Source organism: Ursus arctos, unplaced genomic scaffold, assembly GCF_023065955.2.
Source record: "Ursus arctos isolate Adak ecotype North America unplaced genomic scaffold, UrsArc2.0 scaffold_14, whole genome shotgun sequence".
Classification (NCBI taxonomy): Eukaryota; Metazoa; Chordata; class Mammalia; order Carnivora; family Ursidae; genus Ursus; species Ursus arctos.
The window spans coordinates 23743240-23756279 of record NW_026622808.1 but is presented as its reverse complement, the minus strand read 5'-3'; the positions used below and the strand labels follow the sequence as shown (position 1 = coordinate 23756279).

Genomic DNA, 13040 nt, shown 5'->3' with positions numbered 1-13040 from the left:
AAGATGGAGGAAAAGAATTGGAATCTGAGAAAGACTTCCAGACTCCATGATGTGGACTTGAAGATGGAAGAAACGCCATGAGTCAAGAAAGGCAGGTAACCACTGAGAAGTGAAATAGGAAAGGGAGTGAATTCTCCTCTGGAGTGTCCAGAAGAATTGAAGCCCTGAGGATCTCTTAATTTTAGCCTAAAAGGACCCATTTCAAGCTTCTGCCCTTCTAGAAACTTAGCATAAATCTTTGTTTTAAGCCACTCATGTGGTCATTTGTTACAGCAGGAATAGGAATCAACATGGATGGACCTGGAGGGGATTATGATAAATGAAATAAGTCAAGCAGAGAAAGACAATTATCACATGGTCTCACTCATATATGGAACATAAGGAATAGAGCAGAGGACCATAGGGGAAGGGAGCAAAAATGGAATAGGAAAAAATCAGAGAGGAAGACAAACCATGAGAGACTCTGGACTCTGGGAAACAAACTGAGGGTTCCAGAGGGAGGGGTGTGGGGATAAGGTAACTGGGTGATAGTTATTAAGGAGGGCAGGTGTTGTGGTGAGCACTGTTTTTTTTTTTTTTTAAGATTTATTTATTTATTTATTTATTAGACAGAGAGAGACAGCCAGCGAGAGAGGGAACACAAGCAGGGGAGTGGGAGAGGAAGAAGTAGGCTCCCAGCGGAGGAGCCCGATGTGGGGCTCGATCCCAGAACTCTGGGATCACGCCCCGAGCCGAAGGCAGACGCTTAACGACTGCGCTACCTAGGCGCCCCAAGCACTGGATGTTATATGCAACTAATGAATCGTTGAACTGTACATCAAAAACTAATGATGTACTGTGAGTTGGCTAATTGAAAATAATAAAAAAAATAAAAAAGGGGAAAAAAGAAAGAGTAGGAATCGAGTACAGACATTTGTTCAGAAAATTATTGTTTGTAGGAATGGAGTTTGAGCCCTTCATCTCATTTAGTGAACTTCCCTTGGGTAAAGGCATTTAGTATTGAAATCCCACCTTAACTCAAAGGAGAATATTAGTTTTAGTTTGGAGATATTCTGCCTCATTTCCCTCTGCATAAATGTAAATGTGGTTTTGACCCTAGGTTTTTGAAAATTTGGGATGAAAAACAATTCCTTATTAAAATTAAGGAAATCTTTGTGTCAAAAATTTACCTTCTTTCCATTTTATGTTGATTCAAATGTTTGTTCTTTTCATTTGTATCCCATCCAACATTCAAGTTTTCTTTCAACACAGTAGATGGTATTTAAATTAGTTTCCCTCAGTTTGTTTCTCAGAGTCCACAGTCTCTGAGGGGAGGGGGGTGGGGGAATGGGATAGGCCAGTGATGGGTAGTAAGGAAGGCACGTATTGCATGGTGCACTGGGTGTTATATGCAACTAATGAATCATCAAACTTTACATCAAAAAAATAAATAAAAATAAATAAGTCTCTATGTGTCTACATAAACATGTGTGAATGTGTTTATTTGAGAAAAAGATGCGTACAGATGTACACACACACATACATAGTCACACTCCTAACCTTGAATGTTTCCTTTGGACTCCACGAAATGCTTCTACACATCCATTTCAGAGATGACTGTAATAGAGAGTCTTAGTTAGGGTTCCTTCCAGGTAACCAAGAGAGGTTGGAAGGACATGCCTCTTTGCACAAAAGATGTGACCTGAACCACAGGACTGGACAGGATTTCAATCTCTCTAATGAGGCATCCTCTGATCCTGAGAATATATATGGATGGGATATGATGGATGATAACAGTGTTGTTCGATCATTGCCCATTTCATGGTTATGACAAAATTTAGAAAAGAGGAGGTATTTCATTTAGAGTAGAGGAAAGAGTCCTATGTCTATGCAGCAGAAAGTGATTATGAATCAATACAAACACCAGAAACATGCCAACCAATTCTTCATCCCACTGGGAAAACAAAACCAACTCTTGTACAGGGATACCAAACTCCATACTTCAATGAGTAGCTGGACAATATAAAATGAAATATTTTGCTCAGTAATACAAAGTATACTTTCAATTTTTCTTCATCATATTTACAATCTTCCCTGGCTCAGCAGCCATATGAAGTTAGTTTATTTATTTTAATACATGTATCTCTGCAGACTCCACTTGGCGACTGTACTTGGCAATCACTTTTCTGATCAGTGTGGTGGGTACAGTGGACACAGCTGCGTAGGGGGACTTGATCATAATAAGGAGAATGAAGCTCAGTGACTCCCTATAGGACAAACTGTAAGTTAGTCTGCATGATCAGGATGAGCAACGAAGGCAGAGATCTACAAAGTACTGATAGACACAAAGTGAATGATTGGGTCTCATGCTTTCCTTCATTGTAGAATTACATAAATGGCTTTGGTTACCAAAAGTAGTTTTTCTATATGAATAATATGACTCATGGCTATCCTTTTAGTAAAACAAGAGAAAAATTACTTGGGATGGTATGTGCTGTTTGAGTAGAAAGTATTCTTAAGAAATCCATGGTACCCCATGTCATAAATGGGAATTTCCAAATATATTTGATCAATGCTAGGGAAAACTTTGAAAAAGTGGGAAATGGACAAAGGGGAAAACTGTATATCAGACAGAGGAAAAGCTCAAGAAAGTGAGTTACTTAAATTTATGAAGAAATTGAATTCAAACAAATGGAAATTCCAGGAAATAAACAGAGGAGCAGATTCTATTTCCATAATATGATCAAAGAATAACAGTTCCCGGCTCTGAGGTTGTGAGCCCTTCAAACATGGGCACTTCTTAAGCCTCAGGACAATGGGCCCTCACATCACTGGATCCCCAATGATTCCTTTCAGAGCCCTCTTTATGTCTCTGTTCCTCAGGCTGTAGATGAAGGGGTTCAGCATGGGGGTGACCACCGTGTACATCACCGAGGCCACTGCACTTGTGTGGGAGCTCTGGGGAGCAGCAGAGCTAAGGTACACTCCTAGGCCTGTACAATAAAATAAGGAGACAACTGAGAGGTGAGAGGCACAGGTGGTAAATGCTTTATACTTGCCCTGAGCTGAGGAGATCTTATATATGGAGGAAATAATCTTAGAGTAAGAGTAAAGGACCCCAGCCAGGGGAGCATCACCCAACAGCACAGTTGCAAAATACATCACCATGTCATTAACAAAGGTGTCCGAACAGGTGTGCCCAACTACCTGATTGAGGTCACAAAAAAAATGGGGGATTTCCATGCCTGTACAGAAGGACAGCAGCAACAGCATTAAGCTCTGTAACAAAGAATTGAGAGCACTGATGACCCAGGACACCAGAACCAGCAGTCCACAGAGCCGGGGGTTCATGATGACCGTGTAGTGCAGGGGGTGACAGATGGCCATGAGGTGGTCATAGGCCATTGCGGACAGGATAAAGTCATCTAACTCTGCACACAGTAGGAAAAAATACATCTGGCTGAGGCAGCCTTCAAAAGTGATGACTTGACTCTGAGTCTGGATGTTCCACAGCATCTTGGGGACGGTGGAGGAGGTGAAACAGATGTCTGCAAAGGACAGGTTGGCCAGGAAGAAGTACATGGGGGTGTGGAGGTGGGAGTCAGAGCTGACGGCCAGGATGATGAGCAGGTTTCCAAATACAGTGATCAGGTACATGGAGAGGAAAAGCCCAAATAGGAGGGGATGCAGTTCTGGTTTCTCTGAAAATCCCTGAAGAAGAAACTCTGAAATTCGTGTATCATTATGTAGTACCATGTGGTGGAGATAACCACTAGGAAAGAAAAAAAATGGTAAATATTCAAGCAAATGGGTTTTATTTATTTATTTATCATTTCTTTACTCTTTCCTTTTTTTCATTTTTTAAAGTTTTTATTTAAAAACCATTTTTTATATTTATTTTTTTTATTTTTATTTTTTTATTATATTATGTTAGTCACCATACAGTACATCCCTAGTTTTTGATGTAAAGTTCCATGATTCATTACTTGCATATAACACCCAGTTCACCATGCAATATGTGCCCTCCTTAATACCCATCACTATTTTTTATTTTTTATTATGTTCAGTTAGCCAACATCGAGTACATCATTCGTTTTTGATGTAGTGTTCAGTGATTCATTGGCTGCATATAACACCTGGTGCTCATCACAACATGTGCCTTCCTAATACCCATCACCCTGCTACCCCACTCACCACCCCCCTCTCCTCTGAAACCCTCAGTTTGTTTCTCAGAGTTCAGTCTCTCATTGTTTGTCTCCCTCACTGATCTCTTCCCCTTCAGTTTTCCCTATAGTAATATTAGTTTCTGGTTGATGATATAGGGATTCCACACTTCCATCCAGTGTCCAGTTCCACCATGGCAAGTGCACTCCTGCATCCCCATCACCTGTCTCACCCAACACCTCACTCACCTCCCTTCTTGCAACTGTTAATTTCTTCTGTGTAATTGAATTTCTGTTCTTCGTTTGTCTCTCCCTCTCTTCCTCCCTCCCAGGTTCTTTTGATTTGTTTTTTTTTAATTAAATTATTTTTATTTCATGTTTTTAATGATATTTTTCTTAATTTACACACATGTGTGAAATCATATGGGTTTGTCTTTCTCTAACCAACTTATTTCGTTTAACACAATACTCTTTAGCTCCATCCATGTTGTTGCAAATGGCAACATTTCATTTGATGGCTGAATGATACACACACACACACACACACACACACACACACACACACAACTTCTTTATCCATTAATCAGTCTACAGACACTTGGGTTGTTTGCACAATTTGGCTGTTGTAGCTGCTGCTTCTATATACCTTGGAGTGATGTGTCCCTTTGAATTAGTATTTTTGTGTTCTCTGCGTAAATGCATAGCAAAGCAATTGCTGGATTGTAGGGTCATTCTGTTTTTAACTCTTTGAGGAACCTCTCTACTGTTTTCCAGAGCACCCCACCAGTTTGCATTCCCACCAACAGGGCAAGAGGGTTCCTCCTTCTGCACAGCCTCACCAACGTCTGTTGTTTCGTGTCTTGTTGATTTTAGCCATTCGGACAAAGTGAGGTGATACCTCATTGTAGTTTTGATTTGTAGCAAATGGGCATTATTAACAGAGTGACATGCTACCATTTGTATTTTGCAATCAAGAAAAAGCTATTTATTTTTTGTATAGTTCTGATCCCATTTAAGTGATGTTACTTGACATCCCTGTAGGAATTCCTGTGCATTCAGCCTTTTCCCTAAGAGGGCGTGTATTATAGTTTTAATGAGAAATGTTTTCCTGCATGTGAGGAATAATGTCCAGTACGTCATCTTCTAGACAAAGAGCATAGGGTGCTGAGATAGAAAACTGCATACATCCTTTGGGTAAATACCTAAGAGTGCAATGGATCATAGGGTAGCTCTATTTTTTAACTTTTTCGGGAACCACCATACCGTTTTCCAGAGTGTCTGCACCAGTTTGCATTCCCACCAACACTCCATGAGGGTTCCCCTATCTCTGCATCCTTGACAACACCTGTTGTTTCCTGTGTTGTTAATTTTAGCCATTCTGACGGCTGTGAGGTGATATCTCACTTAGTTTTTATTTGTATTTCCCTGAGGATGAGTGATGTTGAGCATCTTTTCATGCATCTGTTGGCCATCTGTATGTCTTCTTTGGAAAAGTATCGCTTCATGCCTTCTGCCCATTTCTTAACTGGATTATTTATTTTTTGGATGTTGAGTTTGATAAGTTCTTTATAAATTTTGGATACTAACACTCTATCAGATATGTCATTTGTGAATATCTTCTCCCATTCCAAAGATTATACTACTATGTACTTACCCAAGGATACAAAAATATTAATTCAAAGGGAATACATATACCCCAAGGTTTATAGCAGCAATATCTGTAATAGCCAAACTATGGAGAAATGCTAAATGTCCATCAAGTGACGAATGGATCAAGAAAATGAGATATATATGTATAAATGAGATATATTATGTTAATTATATATTAATTATATATAATATATTATATTATATTAATTATACCGTGTATGTGTGAGATATATATATCACATTTTCTTGATATATATATATCTCACACACACACAGATGGTATAATTAATATAATATAATACATAATTAATATATAATTAACATAATTAATATAACATAATGGAATATTACTAAGTGACAAAAAGGAATGAAATCTTGCCAACGATGTGGATGATGCCAAACTGTGTTACGCTAAGTGAAATAAGTCAGTCACAGAAAGACAAATACCATATGATTTCACTCATGTGTGGAATTTAAGAAACAAAACAAAGAACCTAGTGTGAGAAAAAGAGAGGCAAAGCAAGAAACAGACTCAACTATAGAGAACAAACTGAGTGTTGCTGGAAGGAGGCAGGTAGGGGGAAGTGTGAAAATGATGGGGATGAAGGAGGGCACTTGTGGTGACGAGCACCAGGTGTTGTACAGAAGTGTTGAATCACTAAGTTCTACCCCTGAAAATAATATTTCACTGTATGTTAACTAACTGGAATTTAAATAAAAACTTGGAGAAAAAAACAGTCCATAGAATCCAGTGATGGGGAAAGAATATATATATATATATAAAAAGTCATATATCATGTCAGATAGCAACAGGTACCATGCAGGAATAAAAAAAAAAAATCGTATATAAAGGAGTGGATGGGGAAGGTGCTAAGTTTTAATAGGAGTTCAGGAAGACCTGCAAAGAAGGTGACATTTTAACAGAAGTTTTAACAAAAGACTGAGCAGGAGGCAGGAGGATATCTGGGGGAGGTGTGGGCCCTGCAGGGAAAGCAGAGCAAAGGCCCTGCAGAAGGCACTTACTGCAGATCTGCAGATCTCAACATGCAGTCAGTGCGGTGAGGGAATGAGCAAGAGGGAGAGAGGAGAGGTGGTGGCAGAGAATGTTGAGGACCGAGGTGGCTTTCCTGCCACTGATGGGACTTCAAGACACAGGGAGTCCTTCCTTCACATGGTGTTCTTTGCATCTTATTAGTTGTGTTCCAAGGTATTCTGTGAATAGAGATGGATCCCTTCCTTATTTCTATCTGTTGGTGAACATTCTAGCATTTAAGAGTCACATATAATAATGAATCATGGAACATTACATCAAAAACTAAGGATATACTGTATGGTGACTAATATAATAAAAAATTATTATAAAATAAAAAAAAATATGAGTCACATATTGGAGTATATGAACTTGGGTACCATTGCCCTGAGGACTGCTCACACCCCACAACACACATGTACACACACACACACACACACACACACACACACACACACAGTGCACTCCGGCCTCCTGGCACTATGTTACTAATATGCTTTTCTCACTCCAGCCACAATAACGTTGAAAGAAATGGTGGAAGGGAAGCTGTCAACATGAGATTATCTTTACCCTGAGGAATGTGTAAATAGTACTTAAATTCTGGTTAGTAAGCTTCCCAAGAACATGAAAACATGGGCTCCATGTTAATATGATCATCATGTGTCCTGTATTTAAAGCAACATAAGAAAGCAGTTCTAAAAACGAAGAAAGGAAAGAAATGGACACAAGGGGGTAAAGAAATCTAATAAGCTCAGGGGATCCCTGAGAGACTGTGATGAGCAGAAATCTTCCCTGGTTCTGGCAGCATTCCAGTCCCAGTCCACATCCCCTGATGCCCAGAAAACTTAGCGAAGCTGGAAAAAACACAATGTATCCAAACTAGAAGGGAGTCCTATTTTTAAGGTGTCAGGACATTTTATTATTTGATACCCCTCTAGAAAAAATGTGCAAAGGGAATAAACCTGCAATTTACAACAGAATATATACAATGTTTGACAATAGAGGGGGATTTTTAAAGATGAAATAGTAAGAGATTTTCCAAATGATTTTAAAGGCAAAACTTTTGGAATCAACCAGGTTTTGAATGTCAGATCTACCACATATGAGCAGCTTGAACTTGGGAGAGACAACCAATACAACCCAAATATGAATTTCCTTAATCAAATGAAGGGGATAACAGCACCCATCCTCCTAGGGGGGCAGACGGTGTTCTTCAGTGTGCGTACCAATCTTACAATACAGTTCCTTCATGTGGGCAAGTGAGTAATGATCACCTGTAAAGAGATGTGGCTGAGTTTTTCCTTCTACCTCACAGATGTCTCCATCCTTTCCACAGCTCTTGGCAATGAACTATTACAATGTAAAGCTAGTTAGCATACCCCGTTTTGCATATGAAACACAATTTTTTATTTGAATACTCACTGTGAGAGAAGATGCTGAGAATTGTATGTCTCAACAACTGCTGTTGCAGGGGAATAGCTACCTGCATGGGTCTGGGTCTTTCTATAAATACAGAACACGCTTAAAAAGACCACATCTTAAACAGTTCACCAAAAACAACTCCAAGCCAAATACTCTGTTTTCCTTCCCCCTTAGCTGCAAACTCCTTGGGCATGTTGTAATTTCACTGGAACCTCTTTATGTCCCCCATTTCCTTCCCCCGTCTCATCCAACTGGACTTATTGTCAACAATGATGCCTGTATTGCTGAGTCCAGTGGACACTTCTCTTTTGAACACATTACATAAATTAATTGTAATGAGTCTATCTACTTTCAGGTGATCTCAGGAAATTTTCTCAGGTTCCATTCTCTCTGATTCTTTTTTTTTTTTTAAGATACTCTCCTCAATAAATGTTGTTGGAAAGTAATACTCACGTGCAAAAGAATGAAGTCAGAACATAATCTTACATCACTCACAAAAATTAACTCAGAAATGGAGTAAAGACTTAAATGTAAGACATTAAGCCATATAACTCCTAGAAGAAACCATAGGGGGAAAAGCTCCCTAACATTAATCCTGGCAATGAGGGGTGTGTGTGTGTGTGTGTGTGTGTGTGTGTGTGTGTGTGTGTGTTAGCCATTTTTATTTATTTTTTTTATTATGTTACGTTACTTACCATACATTGCATCATTAGTTTTCGATGTAGTGTTCAACAATTCATTATTTGCATATAACACCCAGTGCTCATTATAACATGTGCCCTCCTTAATACCCATCACCTGGCTAACCTATCCCCATCCCCTCCCCTCTGAAACCCTCAGATTGTTTCTCGAGTCCATAGTCTCTCATGGTTAGTCTCCCCCTCGAATTCCACCCCCTTTCAGTTCTCCCTTCCTTCCCTAAGGTCCTCTGTGCTATTTCTGATGTTCCACATATGAGTGAAGCCATATGATAATTGTTTCTCAGCTTGACTTATTTCACTTAGCATAATCCCCTCAAGTTCCATCCATGTCGATTCATGAAATGTGTGCTGAGCTCTTAGACTCACCTGGGTGAGGTCTATAAGATAAAAGGCTCCGTGTCAAGGTCCCAATTCCTCCCTGGATGGTTGATGATGGAGACCAAATTCTGTTTCCAGACAGGACAGCAGGAAGGAGTGAAGCATGGGTCCCCCAGCCAGACTTAGGAATCCAAAAGCAGCAACCATGTCCTGGTGAGAGCAAGGTTTCACATACTGAAGTTCAGAGGGAGAAGAGATATTTATACCACCCTGTGTCTGCTCATTAGGCACTGTTTCCATTGTTACTCCCACCTCAGAGCATTTCATTCCCAGTGGGCCACTGGTCTTGACAGAAAGGAAACTTTTCCTGCTGATACTCTATTCCCAAGAGACCAGATTAGAAGTCAGGTGATCCAGCTTTGTATTCCTCATTCTCATGAACTTGCCAGCCTTCTAGAGGTCTAACCTCCTTGCACTTTCCTTTAACCTTGAGATGAAACTGAATTTATTTAGTTGATGGTTCACTTTACCATTTATAGCTTTGAAGTGATGTTAATAAATAAGCCATGTGTTCCTCTGTGTGTATGGTTTTGAATGAAAAGTCTCCATTAGCCATCAGGGAAATTCAAATCAAAACCACATTGAGCTACTACCTTATACCAATTAGAATGGGAAAAATTACCAAGGCAAGGAACAATGAATGTTGGAGAGGATGTGGAGAAAGGGGATCCCTTTTACACTGTTGGTGGGAATGCAAGTTGGTACAGCCACTCTGGAAAACAGTGTGGAGGTCCCTCAAAAAATTAAAAATTGAGCTACCCTATGACCCAGCCATTGCACTACTGGGTATTTACCCCAAAGATACAGACGTAGTGAAGAGAAGGGCCATATGCACCCCAATGTTCATAGCAGCATTGTCCACAATAGCTAAATTGTGGAAGGAACCAAGATGCCCTTCAACAGATGACTGGATTAAGAAGTGTGGTCCATATATACAATGGAATATTATTCAGCTATCGGAAAGAACGAATTCTCAACATTTGCTGCAACATGGATGGAACTGGAGGAGATAAAGCTAAGTGAAATAAGTCAAGCAGAGAAAGACAATTATCATATGATTTCTCTCATCTATGGAACATAAGAACTAGGAAGATCGGTAGGGGAAGAAAGGGATAAAGAAACGGGGGTAATCAGAAGGGGGAATGAAGCATGAGAGACTATGGACTATGAGAAACAAACTGAGGGCCTCAGAGGGGAGGGGTGTGGGGGAATGGGATAGACCTGTGATGGGTAGTAAGGAGGGCACGTATTGCATGGTGCACTGGGTGTTATACACAACTAATGAATCATCGAACTTTATATTGGAAACCAGGGATGTACTGTACGGTGACTAACATAATATAATAATAAAACATTAAAATAAAAAAAAGTTAAAAATAGAGCTACCCTATGACCCAGCAATTGCACTACTGGGTATTTACCCCAAAGATACAGATGTAGTGAAATGAAGGGCCATATGATGGGTATTAAGGAGGGCACGTATTGCATGGAGCACTGGGTTTTATATGCAAGTAATGAATCATGGAACATTGCATCAAGAACTGGGGATGTACTGTATGGTGACTAATATAACAAAATAAATATTATTTAAAAAATAAAAAAATAAAATAAGTAATCATTTCAGTAAAAAAAAAAATAAAGGTCATATATGAAAAACCCATAGATAACATTACACTCCATGGTGAAAAACTGAGAGATTTTCCGCTAATGTCAGGACCAAGGCAAAGATGTCCACTCTCTCCACTTTTATTCAACATAGTACTGGAAGTCTTAGCCACAGCAATCTGACAAGAAAAAGGAATAGGGGTCATCCATATGGGGGAAAAATAAGTTAAATTGTCACAAGACATGACTTTTTGCATAGAAGATCCTAAAGACTGTCCAAAAAAACAACAACAACAACAACTACGAGAAGTCATAAACAAATTCAGTAAAGTGCAAGATGCAAAATCGAAAATCAATACCCAGAAATCAGTAACAGTTTTATGCACTAACAATGAAGTAGGAGAAAGTAAAAAAAAAATAAAAACACCATTTACAATTGAACCAAACAGAATAAAATACTTAGGAATAAATTTAAACAAAGAGGTAAAATACCAGGACTCCAAAAACTATAAAACGCTGCTGAAAGGAATTGAAGATGACATGAACAAATGGAAAGATATACCATGCTCAAGCATTAGAAGAATGAATATTGTGAAAATGTCCATATTACCCAAGGCAATCTACAGATTTAAAGCAATCTATCAAAATAGCAAGAGTGGTTTTCACAAAACTAGAACAAATAATACTAAAATCTGTATCGAACCAGAGAAGATCCTGAATAGCCAAGCAATCCTGAGAAAGAAGAACAGAGTTAGAGGTATCACAATGCCAGATTTCAAGATACAGTACAAAGCTCTAGTAATCAAAAAAGTATGGTACTGGCACAAAAATAAAAACACATAGGTCAATGGAACAGACTAGAGATCCCAGAAATAAATCCACGATTATATGGTCAAATAATCTATGACAAAAGCAGCAAGAATATGGGGACAAGACCATCTTTTCAGTAAATGGTGCTGGGAAAACTGGACAGCTACATGTAAAAGCATGAAACTGGAATATTCTCTAATACCATACACAGAAAAATAATCTCAAATTAGATTAAAGGCATAAATGTGGGACCTGAAACCTTAAAAATCCTAGAGAGAGCACTGACAGTAATTTCTCTGACATCAGCCATAGCAACATTTTTCAGGATAAGCCTCCTAAGGTTATGGGAAAAAAGAGAAATAAACTATTGGGACAACATCAAAATTAAAAGCTTGTACATAGCAAAGTAAACAATCAATAAAACAAAAAGACAACTTGAATGGGAGAAGATATTTGCAAATGATATATCTTAATAAGGGGTTAATATCTAAAATACATAAAGAACTCCTACCACTCAACACCAAGAAAACAACAACAACAATAACAATAACAAGTAATCTAATTAAAAAATGAGCAGAGAATCTGAATAAACATTTCTTTAAAGAAGACATACAGATAGACAACAAACACATGAAAAGGTGCTCAACATCATCAGGGTAATGGAAAGCAAAACCACAATTAGATACCACCTCACACCTGTCAGAATGGCTAAAATAAAAAACACAAGAAACAACAAGTGTTGGTGAGGATGTGGAGAAAAAGGAACCCTCACACACTGTTGGTAGGAATGCAAACTGGTATAGCCACTGTGGAAAACGGTATGGAGTTCCCTCAAAAACTTAAAAATGGAAGTCCCATTGGTCTGATAATTCCACTACTGTTTCCAAAAAAAACAAAAACAATAATTTGAAAAAACTTAGCCTTTCCCCTTGTTTGCAATGCACTGACTGTCTGAGGCAGCCCTGCAGTGTGAGAACAGCCTTGACCTGGAGTCATGAAAAGTACAGGATTTGGAATCCTAACCTCAAAAGCATGCCAAAATATAACATCAACATAATATGTGGTGCTTATTTACTTCTAAAAATGGTATTTAAAGAAATTCTACTCAAAGATGAAACAAAGAAGGCACATGGCTGGCAGGCTTTCCAATGACAAAGAACAGAGTGTCAGAAAATGAACATGCAAAATAACGTAATCGGGTCACTTAGCAATGCAAATGACTGTGAAAGTTACGGATATTTGTTTTGAAAAACCAAATATAGGATCCATACACAGCATTTGGAATAATTAAGACCAATGTAT

The 13040-nt window shown here is 38.7% G+C and overlaps 1 protein-coding gene across 1 annotated transcript; it reads right to left on the bottom strand.

Moving 5' to 3' along the window:
• Positions 1 to 2802: 2802 nt before the first annotated feature.
• On the bottom strand, positions 2803 to 3735 carry LOC113248928 (olfactory receptor-like protein OLF4). The gene has a single exon (XM_026490518.1). The coding sequence runs from the start codon at positions 3733 to 3735 to the stop codon at positions 2803 to 2805; it is 933 nt and encodes a 310-aa protein (XP_026346303.1).
• Between the last annotated feature and the right edge of the window lie 9305 nt (positions 3736 to 13040).

Coding starts and splice junctions, on each gene's coding strand:
- LOC113248928 (XM_026490518.1), bottom strand. CDS start 3,735: ATGGTACTACATAATGATACACGAATTTCAGAGTTTCTTCTTCAGGGA.